This window comes from Macrobrachium rosenbergii, chromosome 41 (assembly GCF_040412425.1).
Source record: "Macrobrachium rosenbergii isolate ZJJX-2024 chromosome 41, ASM4041242v1, whole genome shotgun sequence".
Lineage (NCBI taxonomy): Eukaryota > Metazoa > Arthropoda > Malacostraca > Decapoda > Palaemonidae > Macrobrachium > Macrobrachium rosenbergii.
Genome location: NC_089781.1, coordinates 94,372,886 through 94,387,405, shown reverse-complemented (window position 1 = coordinate 94,387,405; position 14,520 = coordinate 94,372,886). Strand labels below are relative to the sequence as shown.

At 35.5% G+C, this 14,520-nt stretch overlaps 1 protein-coding gene across 1 annotated transcript in view; it reads left to right on the top strand.

The window, feature by feature from the left end:
• Positions 1–1,339: 1,339 nt before the first annotated feature.
• LOC136827019 (oxysterol-binding protein-related protein 1-like) overlaps positions 1,340–14,520 on the top strand; it is a 408,899-nt gene continuing 395,718 nt past the window's right edge. Inside the window, 13 exon segments of the mRNA XM_067084704.1 lie at positions 1,340–1,394; positions 1,397–1,490; positions 2,389–2,548; positions 3,182–3,274; positions 5,801–5,905; positions 7,328–7,472; positions 8,194–8,339; positions 8,709–8,924; positions 9,135–9,266; positions 10,317–10,442; positions 10,875–10,958; positions 11,496–11,727; positions 13,351–13,978. Of these exon segments, the coding sequence (XP_066940805.1) occupies positions 1,355–1,394; positions 1,397–1,490; positions 2,389–2,548; positions 3,182–3,274; positions 5,801–5,905; positions 7,328–7,472; positions 8,194–8,339; positions 8,709–8,924; positions 9,135–9,266; positions 10,317–10,442; positions 10,875–10,958; positions 11,496–11,727; positions 13,351–13,978 (2,201 nt within the window). The 5' untranslated portion in view covers positions 1,340–1,354.

The window sequence follows — 14,520 nt, the reverse complement described above, 5'->3', positions numbered from 1 at the left end:
AAAAGGATGTCTCTACTTGGTTGTGGTTCAAAGCCACAAGTACGTAATGTAAACACACGCACAAAATTTATGCAGCTCAGATATTAATATCACATAAAAACTGTCCTAATGAGGCCAAGATCATATTAAGTCTTCAACATTTTCCTGGAGTCTTGCAGCGTAAATCAAGCATATCTCCATATTGTCAGTAGAATATAGTATCATATATGTGGCACTATACTTCATGAGGGAAAAACACCCATAGCTTCATTGTTTGCCCATGGCACTGCATAAATGCTTCTTGGCAAGAAATCAATGCAACATTAAGTATAATTGACAATCTACAGACAGGCCCAATTGCTTTAGGATATTTTGCAACTTAAGCTATTGTGTATGTGGGCAAGGATTTTTACCAAAGGCTAAACCCAAAAAGTATTTTGTAATACTTTAATATGCGCTTAAGCTTTACTAAAGAGTTGGGCACTGTCTACAAATTAGTCATAATAGTAAAATACATTTATGGCACATTGGCAGTTAGTGTCATTATTAGGTGAAATGTGTGTAGAAGGAAAGAAAGTAGATACTGTAATAGACTATGTAGAGGTAAAGTCTGAATTCATTTGCCAGAATTTCAAAAATTCTTGGCTACAGTGCTATGCAAGATGAATGAATCACTGAAATTCTGTAGCTAAATGATAAATTCCACCCTATAGAATTTACCATGCTGGTTATACAGTTTACTTTTAATGTGCAAAATTGCCAGTTTCCAGATTTTATGTTGCACTGGAAAGTACACAGTGTTTTTTCTTTTTCCCTGCTGATGTTACAAAAGAGAGAGAGAGAGAGGCTCCTCGCTGCAAGTGTACCCCGTAAGGTTTGTATGTAAGTCATTCAGTTACCAGCTCCTCTCCCCTTAGAGAGGTACCATCAGTGCACCTCATGCAGGGCACTGTCATTGTTTATTCTTTGCAGTATCCCTTAGGCTCCTAGCTGCAACCCCTTTCATTCCTTTTACCATACCTCCATTCATATTCTCTTCCGTCATACTTTTCCACCCTTTCCTAACAACTGCTTCAACATTATCTTCAGTGCTGAATGACCTCGTAAGTCCCAGTACTTGGGCTTTGTCCTAAATTTCATATACCAGTTCCAGTTACCAGCTTCTCAGATTAATTGTTTTTCTGGGAAGCAGCATTTACTATTTAAGCAACAGGATGCATTTCTTAATCCAAGTTTTTGCTGTGAAAATTTAAAGATTGATTTTTTCTCATGTGTTTGGATGTACGGCATTAATTCAAATCTGTATTCAGATTTGCCCTTTTTTTTACAGGTTTGTTGGTTGTGCCCATAGGGTGTATGCATAGTGTTATGAGCAATGGGAGATCTCGAGCAGTTTGAGGACCTGCTGCTACGCAGCGCCGGAATGGCGATGGTAAAACCTTGGAAGAAATTTTGCAGGCTCGGCAGGATGGGAAAGTTAACCTCGATATCAGTTGCAAAGGTAGGATAATGTACTGTATAGCTAATGTTGTTTGTTGTAGATAATATAATCTCCATTAGGACACAATATGTTTGACTCATTTCATATGTTTTGGTTCATTATCGCTTCTTTCACACTTTTTTTTTTAGATTTAGAGTTATTATTATTTTTATTATTATTATTTTTTTATTATTATATTATTATTATTATTAACAATAATAATGATAAGTGTGCTACTAGAAACAGCACACATAGTGAGAAAAGTGATGGACTCCTAAGGAGGCAAGGTGCAACCGGGAACCTCATACTATAAAAACCACCCAGTTGAATAGGATGGCTGTTATAGACAAAAAAATAATATAATCATAATAATGCTCTATTTAACTCTCAAAAAACATTAGACACTTCTTTGTTTGGAATTTCACATGGTTAGGTGTCTCTCCAGTTCTCCTTGACGTGCGTTTCACAGTTTTTTTTAGAAATTGGAAATGTCTTTATATATAGGAGTTGATATTTCCATGAAATTGAACTTGAGCAAGTGTAACTGAGGTAGGTACAGTATTACTTAAGACATGATGTGACAAATGTGCATTCATTAGAGCATGTCCTGTTGGCTGTGTTGTGCTTTCTTCCAAAGGAAAATATTATTATTTTTTTTTTTTGTTTGGTCTATCACAGTCATCCTATTCGACTGGGTGGTATTTATAGTGTGGGGTTCCGGGTTGCATCCTGCCTCCTTAGGAGTCCATCAATTTTCTCGTTATGTGCGCTGTTTTTAGTAGCACACTCTTCTGCATGAGTCCTGGAGCTACTTTGGCTTCTAGTTTTTCCAGGCTCCTTTTCAGGAATCTTGGGATTGTGCCTAGTGTTCCTATTATTATTATTATTATTATTATTATTATTAGTGTAAACACAATCTTATTTTTCAGGGAAACAAAAATCAACCAAGGATGGACGCCATTGCATCTGTCAAGTTATTTTGGACACAAAGACTGTGTAGAAGCTTTGCTAAGACATGGAGCAGCAATTGATGAATTAAATGATGCTGGTGATACACCTTTACATAAAGCAGCACTTACAAATAGAGAAGTGAGTATGTTTCTAAATCTTAGAAATGAACTGAGTCTAATAACTGGTAATGGAGATAGGATGTGATCACCCAGAGTTCCTGTTTGGTACCCAGATTTAATTTTGGTTCACAAGGTCAGGTTTGGCAGCTATTTTATTTCAGACATTCGTTTCTCCCCATTTGATTTTCTTAGTAGACACCAAATGCTGAAGATGAGTGATGATGAATGATTAGGGGTTTTAAAATAAAAGAATTTTGGGGTGTTTTTTAGTAGTTCACATAGTTATTTACATAATTACTGTACATGTAATTGTGTAGTGAAATATTTTTATAAGTTCAGCTTAAAAACCTAGTGAGACATGGAGGACATATTTTAGTGATGAAAAAGACAAAAGACCAGTTGCACTACTTTGGGCTTTGACCATTTTCTCAAAGGTTATGTTTTTTATGAGATGGGATTATATGCATCTATTCTGTTTATGGATTTTTATCTTGCTGCATTAGGTTTAAGCATTTTAACCAATCACTAACTTTCTCATTTTTGGGTAGTTTTCTGAACTGCCACAAAGTCTAGTTAAGTATTGCGTGACTATTACTGTTCAGTAATTCATGTTACCTTTTCTTCATGAACTGTTTATAATTTTTCATTAAAGGATGTAGTACTGCTGCTTCTGGAACATGGTGCCAGCGTTTCAACCATCAATGGCGATGGGCTGCGTCCATCAGACCTCCCTCGTGATATTCAGGTAAAGTAATTCTTTGCTTTTATTATTTGGTTGTTCATACGCGGAACAAACCTAGGTCTTGACATTAGGATTTTTGCCAAGAAGCATCAGAGGAGGAAGAAGGCGCCATCTTGGAAGGGGTTTCTCCTCCTTCGATGGCCCCTTCTCAGTCTCCTTCTGGTTCCTCTTTTATGCCCAATCTTCCTCCAGTTGCTTCTTCTTCCTTGGAAGATTCCCATTCTTCCATAGCTTTGACTTTGGAAGTTTCAGGAGAGAGTTCAGGAGAAGTTATCTCTCTGGCTTCCCCTGCTCTCTCGGCAGTGAAGGTTTCCCCCCTTGTGAGGGAAGAGGCAGAGCCATCTTGTTCTTAATGACCCCATTTTATTAGTTTTGTTTTAATTCTTTTTACCTTAGTTTGGAGAGATATTGGTTATGGCACTTAGAGAGTGATGTCAGTTAGGGATAGATATTTTTATGTGATATTTTCCTTTTAAACAATCTTTTCAGTCCTTTTTAATCCTGCTTTTTTGAAAGGAAGAGTTAATTATGAAGTGCTCTGACAATGGACAAACCTCCAGGTGTTGAGTAAAATGAAAGTCACCAATTAAAGAAGGAACTGTAGAGTCTTTCAATCGTCTGTATCCTTTTCTATGGGAAGCTTCTTGCTCATGGTGTCATAATGCTTATTACTGCTTTGACCATCTAAGACACTGGGGACTGTAATTGGTGTTGTTATAGGTAGATGGTGCCCTTTTTCTCTTTGTTCATTTTTTCTGGACAAAGCTGATTTTAGCATTGGGCACTTTTTATAAACATGATATCTGGACAGCACTTCAGATTGTAAACACTGTGAACTCAGTCTGTCATTAGCACGGTAATGCTTATGTGCTTGTACGTGAGCAAGACTCATTATCATTGTTCCATTCGCTCATTGTTTGACTGATATGCTTTGCTCAAAGAGGATTTTTATGCTTAATGAAACGAACACTTGCATGCCATGCATTTGCATACTAGATCTGTCAGGTGCCTTTAGAAGACAAGTTTTGCCTTGTATTTTGTAGATGAAAATAAATATCAGTAATGGTAGTGACTTTGAAAATGTCCCATGTGCAGTAGGTCAAAGATGTATCTTATTCACCATACAACTCCTGATTCAATGTTAATTTTGATAAATGTGAAAATACTGTAGGGTTGTTGATTAAAACTTCATGTAATAATTAGTGCAGTACAGGCATAATGAATATAATTGTAATACAGTAACTTAATTGTATTATGTACTCTATTATGATATGCATTGTGTGATACAAAAACTTTGCTATGTAAATAATTGAAGTGACAGATGCATACCAAGCTATACTACTGGACATTGGTTAGTGGTAGAATCATATGTTAGTGTTACAAGCACACTAATTTTGTTCATAACATCATAGTCAGTGCTTATTTTATATTTGCATAAGGTAGCTGTTTATTATAAAGTATTAGTGGAGTCATTTTAAGATACCGTACTATATTAGAAAGGGCATTCGTGGCACTGGTTTTCCTTGGTGTTGAGGTACACTTTCTTAGTTATCTTTGGAAAAACAGGATAGTTAATGTCTCAAGTCCATCTTGGAAAATTGCATTTGATTAGTGGAGTTTGAGAGCATATTGCACATATTTATTGCCACTAGACAAATTCATGTAAGTAGGTGGTGCTAAAACCTTGCTAATTCACATGGAATCACTTGACAAGTTGTAGTTCAAATCATTCACAGTTTATGCAGGAATGACATATGGTCAAGCTAATACACTTCCAATGTGGCAGCAGTTCTGTTTAGTCTTGAGACACTGAACTTTTAGCTGGCTCAGACTAATCATCAAAATGGTAGTGAACACTTGTTGATGACACAGAGACTGGAAACGCAAAAGAAGAATCAGTGTCTCTCTATGCTCTCTCTTATGCTGGATGAGAGTGAATTGCCCTTGGAAGCAGTGAAGTCAGAATCAAATTACCTTTGAGGTTGCTTGTTCTATAGATGGAGAATGGGATGCTAATTTTTGTTACTTTTCCAAGAAGGAAAGGTAATCTACACAGCATGTAGAACAAGGTTTCTATGTAAGAGATGTTGCATCCAGTGGACAACAGCATTAAAAACAATTTGATATCTTATGTAGAACCTCTAGGTCTAACCGAAGATAAGGTACACATAATGCCCCTGTGTCTGCTGCTCATACTTGATACGTATACAGGATGTTGCATTCCGAATCTGCTCAGCAAGGCCCGACTGCATAGAATGTATGATTGGATATCAATCCCATTGTATGGGCAGCAGTAGGAGCAGTATACTCAGCCATGTATCTCTGTGTTATAAACAGCAGTTCTGTTGCTGTTATTAAGCACTAATATGGCTATTTATAAAAAAAACTTTTTAGCATAAGTAAAATAATTTGTATATAAGTACACAATTTACAGTACTTCAGCCTATGCATTTTCATTCTGTTTTCATTGAATTGTTTTGGAATGTAAGAATATGGTATGCTTATCTTTGCTCTGAATTCTTTTGTTAGGTCAAGAAACTCATCCTTGCAGCAGAGAAGACTGAACAGAGGAGGAAAGAAGAACGTCTGTTGCATTATGCAAGAGAGGGAAAGTCAGATGAAGTCATGAAGTTGGTAAGGGGGTTTGATTTTAGACATGGATGGTCAGTATTTTCATGTTTAACATTTATTGTAATGTATTGTAAGAAAATATTTTGTGTGCAATCTTCCAGAGTACACATTGAATTCTTAGGGGCATTGCTCAGTCTTAACCCTGAACGATTGCTTTAGTGGTATGGTATGTCTAAGTGCTTTTATCCTTGTATAAGTTAAGGTTACTTCATAAGGGATGATTTTCTTCATTGTCTTTCTCTTAGTGTTTCAGGCTAAATGCTTGGATTGTAAAAAGACTTGCCTTTTATTGTACCACATCTCTAAGATATGACCACTTTCGTGTCGTTTTGACACTAAATATGAAATGTCTATATCTTCCATCATATGTTTGAAATCCCTGTGTGGTATATTCTGTGTAATTCTTTTTCCTCATCATTTGGTTTTCTTTTCATTTTGTTTCCAGATTATACTTGGTCCATGCTTCAGGAAAATCTGTTAGTCAGATTATATATCAGTCTGAATTTATTACTCACTTTGTTAGAGAATCTGTTGTATTAATTTTCACTACTTTTCTTCATCATGCAAGGAAATGAATGATCAGACCTCCTGCTATGGGAAGACATGACAATGACTTTTGCATTAGAAAATTCTGCAGTTAAACATTTTGTCTTAAAATGTATTTTTCTAGGGACTTTGCATGGAAGATTCAGTAGATGTACAGTTCATCTAAATGTTGGTGAAAAACTGTGTTCTTCAATCAGTGATGTTGCTGTGAGATAATCAGTATATTTCTTAGAAATATCCCAATAGAGGGTTAGCACATGAAGTGTACTGTGCCTTGCCAGGTGAACTGCATGTTGTACAAAAGGTCTTTTGAAGTATCACGAACTTCAGCTGCCAGGAGCGTTTTGTATCTGTTGGTCTCTTCAGACTTACGCTCTTCACATTCTTTAAGTCTCCTAAAAGCCCTGTTTGAGAATAGAGTTGTCTCAGTGGTCAGGTGAATTCCTCTGTGATAGTAGCAATAAAGTAGATGAATGCATTTTTCAGTTGTATATTAAAGCTATAAATTGAGTACATGGTTTATGCATTGAACCATTCAGAGTTCAAAATACAAGGCAGTTATTATTTTGAATTTTTCTGATTTGTTTACATATAGCTGATAGTGGCTACTAGTCTGTAGTAGAGTTTGTTTTTATTATGTAAGATCAGTTGTTGTAAACATTGTGTTGAAACCACTTATTTTGGTGCCTTTTCATTAACATTTTGTGAGAATATTTATTTTAGCGCATGACCTAGTTGGTATTAATTTAGTGCTCTGGTTCTGTACGCAACCTTTTGATTTTAGCAATTAGCACTTTTTTGTGGGTGTTGTGTCATCATAAAAATCTCCAAAGCCTGTCACGTCAGGGTATTTTTTTCAAGGACTAATTTGATTTACAGCTCCGGGAGCCGGCAGCCCCAAATGTGAACTGTGTAGACTCACAGGGAAACACTAGCCTCCATTGTGCAGCCTACCGAGGTCACATAGATGTAGCTGTTGTGCTTCTGCAGAACGGCTGTGATCCAGCCATAAAGAATTTGAATAGTAGGTCAAGAAGTTTTTTATTGCAATATTTTATACAGTTTCATGACTTTTGGCAGCTTTCGTTATGGTAGTTTTCTTTCGTTATTAAGCCAGGCATTCTTTGAGATATAACTTTGTAGCATGTGATGCAAAGTTGCCTTTTTATGTAGAGTGCAATGGCAAGTTGGTGTTTATTATTATTATTATTATTATTATTATTATTATTATTATTATTATTATTATTATTATTATTATTATTATTATTATTATTATTAATTTCAGTTTTTTTGCTGATACTTTGTTACAGCTGTTTTCTAATAGTATCATGCAGTGCACATGATATCTTCTGTAGGCTCATATTACATTGTACATGCTCATGTTATACCATGATGGTTTTCACTGTGTACTCCAAGTTAAGATGTTGATTTTGTTTTTTTATAATAGTGTCAGGTGTTTAGTGACAACCTGAATTTTCACAGAATACTCTTGTGCTGACTGCAAATGGAAAAATGTAGTACTGTACAGAAAAGTTGTGCGTTATCATGCTCTTTGGAACAGATGCCTCTTGCACATAATTATTTACTACCAAGGTTAATGTAGTCATGGATGTCATTTGTTACTAGGCTCTTGATATTTTGATGACTGACCTTGTACCAAAAAAATATTTGATGCTCTTATTATTTACTGCCATAAGAGTTTGGCTATCAGATTTTGGAAATGTTAACAGTTACTTGTTTTTCAGATCAGACAGCGTATGAGTTGGCACAAACACAACAGATGCAGCAGGTCTTGGAAGTTCAGCCAGTCCGCAGCTTTCATCGCAGTGCGTCTCGATTTGAAGGTCCGCTTCTCAGGAAAATGCGTATTATTGGATGGAGAATGGTTTGGGTATGTAGTGGTTTATTATTTTAATGCATCTCTTTCCTTCCATATTCATAATATGAAAGTGTTCATTATCTAAAAGTTTCTTCCGTATGGAATTTGCAGCCTTGTCGAAAGGCAGTTTGCTCAAAATTTCGTCACAAATGAGAGTGAACGAACCAGTCAAGAAAGTGAATAATAAAGATTTGAATAAAATGCAGTACAGTACTTCCTTGGTTATGCTTATAAAAATTAATGCTGGTTTTCATATTGAATTTACTGTTTAATGTTACAAAAAAGTTAATGTTTGCCACATGTGATCTCTAAATGTGAAAAAGTAATTTGATTATTCTCTACATTCCCTGATTATGATACAGATGAATTGATCATTTACAGGGTGTTCTAGAAAGGGGCGTCTTAACTTTCTTCAATAGCCGTGCAGATGCAAGTTCAGGCGTACGCCGGCGAGACTACAAGTATCTGGACCACTGCAAGGTTATGACAACAATTGGAGGAGATGGTGCTATATTTGTAATACAATACAACGATGGGACCTGTCACAGATTGGCAGCCACTGCAGATCCAATACACTCTGCTGCTGTCAATAGACAAGTAAGTAGTTTTGTTTTGGTTAAATGTCACACTTAAGTTTGTTATTTGGATAAAAGTTAGTACAGCAATGTAATTTTATATTCAGTATGGCACTGTGATTTGATAAATAAAAAAAAACATAATTGATAGTGTGGATATTGATCAATATTTCACATGAAGCCCTGGTGACCAACTGGCTTTTATTATTAAATTTTTGTAACACCTTTTCAGAAATGGGTAGCTGCTTTAGCCAATCACATCAGGTTTTCTACTCATTATGTCCAACACGGACTTGCAATTGATGATGATGATGATGACGATGGTCCAGTTGAAAGAACTGTCAAGCCTCTTGGATGTATGAGTGTATGTACTTTATAAGTTCTGTATATGTAAAGGTGGTTTGTTGGTAAAATAGGATAAAAATTACAGGGAGAGGGTGAATGTTAACTGAAGAATATATAGTATAATAATAATAGTAAGAGAGTAATAGGAGAGGCATTATCAGGTAAAAGAATCATAGAGCAGAGAGAATATGATGGCTTAGACATAGGACCAGGTAGTTATCAAGAAAATATGTGAAGTTATTCGTCTTGAGCTGTTACGAGCATTTATTTTACAATCCATGACCTATAATCAGCTTAATGTCATACATTTACAGCTGACAGTGTTTTACTATTTATGATTTATTAGAAACTAGGAAATGGCTGGGCAGCATTGTTACAGTATATAGTTTGAAGCTCTATGAAGTACTCTTTAGCTATAAGATTTATGTTATTTATCCTCTTAATTAATTTTTTTTTCGGTTTCGAAGATTTTTATTTCTTGTACTGTAGCACCTCAGCTTAGGAGACACTTTGGGGGTCTGACTTTATGATAAGTGACAAAGTCTGTTAAGTAAGAGAGACCCTGTATTATAGCTTGCGCTTAAATATTTTCTAGATATTATACAGCTAACAGTGATTCCTTATAGTTCCTAACCTTGACTAAACTGTACTTGACACTTAACATTCAATTTATGTGATTTATTTAAAAACTCACATCTGAAATGGTAACCAGGCAAAAAATAGTGATAACAATGTAACTAATAAGTACAGAAATCCTTTAAGTTAAGGTCTATTAATTGAGGTGTTACTGTAACTTAATTGAGTAAATCTAGAATCAGATAAACTGTATCTGGATCTGATACATTAATGGTCTCTTATCTTCCTGACAGTGACTCTTTATGATGAATCTTCTCAGAAAAGACTAGTTTTAAGATAAGCTGTAGTTGCAGTTTTAAGATTACAGTAGATGACTGAGTTGGAAATGAAATTCTTTAGTCTAAGATAAGCTGTAGTTGCAGTTTTAAGATTACAGTAGATGACTGAGTTGGAAATGAAATCCTTTAGTCTTATAGTTTGTATTTTATCCAAGGATGCTGTGGAGACAGCCACTGCACATCAGCAGCTCATGGAACAGCAGGTGGAAGAGGTAATGGCTACCTTGGCTTCGTTAGACTTGGATCACTCTCAGCATCAGGGTGTTCATAATGTTATCAAGGTGAGTTACCAGTAGCTTGATTTCATCAGCTATTCTTGCTCTGTACATTTGAGATGAGAACTTGGCATTTTTTTTTATTTTCGTGTGCTTGATAATAAAAATTAACACGCCTGACATCCTCTTGTGCATATAATGTTAGCATTGTAAATATATGTACACAAATAGTTAATGCTACTCTCAACAAAAAGTCTTAGGATTCATGCATGGGACTTGCTCTAAATCAGTTAAGATTTGACAGTTAGATAAACAATAAATGAATTCACCCAAAAAATAAGATTAAAACTGCTATGGCAGAACTAGGGAAAGTGTAAATATTATGCTTAACTTATAATTAGCTCTGTCTGAACTTACGAATATCTTCATAAATCTTGTAATTACATTAATGAAGATAAATTAAGATTTTTCTATTTCTCTGCATCCTCTGCTTTACAGAAATTTTCAACATTAGCAGGAACTGCACGGAATATGACAAATAGCCTCACACACTGTCTTTCTTTGATGAAACAGCAAGAAGAGGTATGTTTGTTATGGGAGGGGGGGAAACTTTTCATTATGATTTGGCTTGTTTTTAGGAAACTTTTTACTCTCATTCTTTTTCATTTATTCCAGTCTATCTGTGTAACTCCTTTAATTTTTATTCTCTTTTAACTTTTCATTGAAGAACTTTTATTTTTCTTCTCCTTTAACTTTTCAGTCAAGAACACATCCTTTGATCCCATTATGACAGTGTGGAAATGGGACTCTGGAGCTATTAAACTGCATAATAGTAAAACAGTAATTATAAGAAGTTGTTTGATCAAGAAATAGTAAAAAAAAAGCTAGCTTTCTTCTCTTAACTTTTCAATCAAGAACACATCCTTTGACCCCATTATGACAGTGTGGGAATGGGACTCTGGAATTATTAAACTGCATAATAGTAAAATAGTAATTATGAGAAGTTGTTTGATCAAGAAATAGTAAAAAAAGCTAGAAAGGTCCATAAATATGCATTTTCCTATATTTATCGCCGATATAATGCTCGACATCACCAAAGGTCTTTTTATTATTACCTAGGTTAGAGATCTACAGTTGAAGGAGGAACGGGAAAAAGTGCGCGTTTTGGAGGAATCTCTCAGGGTGCTGGCGACAGAACACCATGAGTTGGAAGAATCCATTGCCTCCCATGTTTCATCCAATGGGTCATCCATTTACAACACACCTGCAAATTCCTACGTCTCACTGCCAAGGCCACGTAGATTCTTCGACGCTGTCAGCGACGATGAGTTCTTTGATGCTTTCTCTCAAGGTTCATTGTATGTTAAATTTATCTGTTTTATTTATTAGTAGGTGCTCATAACCTCTACTGCTTTTGTAAGTTCACTATGATGATTCTTATCTTTCAAGTGGATTTGTCTCCTGTAACTACTGTATTATATTCTTATCCTGTAAATGGGTGAAGTCTTTCTTTAGATGTTGCCATTTTGTGTTATAGTAGTAGATATTTGCATATGGTTTATGTAGGTTGCATTGTAATGTTATTTCCTGTTTCATTATTGAATTAAATCTATCCTTTTAATTTTTTGTGAAGTATACAGTATTTCTCCTAGACTACTATGTAAACTTTTTCACGGGTAGGGGTGCATGGTTTCTTGTAAAGAGGAGATTGTTATGCTTCCCAGATCTTTTTATTTTTAAAATCTTTGGAACGAATTTATGCTATTCCTTTCTTTTTTGTTTAGTATGCTATTTTCTGTCTTTTAGAGAACTTACGGAATTGTCAAGCACAAACTAACTCATGATAACCGAGTTGAAGAATGTACAGTCTGTGGTAAAATTTCTTTTACTCTGCATTACTTTGATTCTGTTTAACCTTGTATGCATTTATTGCAGTAATTTACTTGATTTTTAATAATAAACCTGTAGTAGGCAGAACTTATTAAAATTTTAAACATTCATATATCAGTGTTACTTCTGTAATGAAAGCTATGATAGATTCTGTGCATAAAAAGTTAAAGTAATCTTATTTTATTAATGGTTTTAATGCCACGAAATGGTACAGTAAGTAGGAAATGGAATCGTTCACTATTCAAAGTAGATCTTGAGTTGTAACCCTTTGCTGTTGAGAAGCTTTTTCCAACTCACTACATCGCATGCATGACTTAAATCTGAACACCCTAAAAGAATTCCTGTGAATTAAGAGGAAACATCAGTTATGTGCAGTTGAATTCTTTTTTAAATTATTGCTTTATTATTTTTTACAGTTAGTCTGTTTCAATGATTATTCCTTTATGTTGCTTTTAAATCAGTATTTAATGTGGGTTTTTATTGTGAGTTACACTCTAATTGTATATGTTATGCATAATTATTTATCAGACCATGAAGGAGAGGAAAAGTTTGTAACTAACCTATCTTAGGTTAATTAGTATGTGCATGGACATTTAACTTGGCCTCATTACAGTCGACCGCCGGTATTCACGAGGGATGTGTGCCACAATCCCCCGTGAATAGCTAAAACCCGCAAATACTTAAAACCCCTCAAAAAATGCTTAGAACTGCCTATTTTGATAGTTCAAACACAAAAAAACCTTTAAAAATACTTATAGTCGAGTATTTAATAGTTTTATCACAAAAAGTGCGTTTATTCATGAAAATGGTATGAAAATACAGTAATTAGTGAATATTTCTCAGTGAAAAATACCGCGAATAGGCGAATTTTCCACGAATAATGTGTATATGTGTTCCATAGAGAAATCCACGAATGGGCGGGGATCGACTGTAATATACTGCATTTGCATAATGAAATGATTTTTGCTCCTTATGTTGAAGTGTACTATAAACGATATATGCTTTTTAGTCTCGTAATTATAGTGTATCCACTTTCACTCATTTCTTTTCAAGATTTTTTAATGGTTGCAATTCTACTTTTCAGATGATGATGGAAGTGGTGGTACATTAGTAAGTCTTCCTTCGCCCTGTGGAAGCGAGTGTTCAACCAATACCCTTGTATCTTGCATGTCTTCCCTACCCACAGATCCCCAGTCACCCCAGTCTCCGTCCTCACATGTCCTTAATAATCATCCATGCCCTCCCTCAAACACTCCGGTTCCCAATTCCAGTGGAATTGGCGACGGAACATTCACAGTGGATGGGAGTAGCGGACATGTTGTTGGCTCTGGTGGTACATACACAGTGTCTCACAATGATGTGGTGGTAGACTCAGTGCCTTCAGTTACCGGAACACAAAGTAGTGATGCAAACAAAACGATGACAACGACAATAACAGGACTGATGAACACAATGACTGGGATGTTTACTGGGTCTTTGCACACCACTATCTCCTCGAGAGTTTTGAACAGCTCATCCTCTGCTGGCCCGCCAGGAGAGACAAGCTCTCCTCTCTCAAGGTCGAGTTCGAGTGTTTCGCAGAGTTCGCGTGCGTTGTCCTCTATGACGCCAGAAACTCCTCTGGTCAGAACATCCGATTTAAGCGACCACAGTGATGGCAGTGATGAAACTGTCACAAGCAACTCTCGCCGGGGATCTGAGATAGAGGAAAAGTAAGTAAATTACTGATATTTAGCAAAATTGTACCTTCCATTGCTCAGTAGAGTGTCATTTGCCATATCTATATGTTAAAAGGACTGGTTTTTTTAGTTATTTATGTCAGATTTCATAGTCATTTTTATTTCCTGGATGGTTATTTGGAAGTTCAGTGACCTAAAGTACAAGGTGAAAGTGATATAGTTTTGTGCCATCATACTGCTTGTGATTTAATCATTTCATAATATCTAGATGTAATTTTATGATAGTTTATGTGCATTGTGGTTTACTATACATTGTTTTGTATATGTAAAATACCCACATGAATGCTTGAGTACTGACTCGAGTCTTAAATCCCTGCATCTTGTGACCCCTTTTTTATGAGATATGTTTCATGCAGATTGTAACCAAGTGATATAAACACCTGCCTGACTGACTGATGCATGTATTAGCATTACTTTAAAGCCTTATGTAATTATAGGGTTCAAGATGATATTCTACTGCCATTATCTTGGCTGGAGAATTCTTTGCAATTATTTCATAATAATGAATCTGTTAA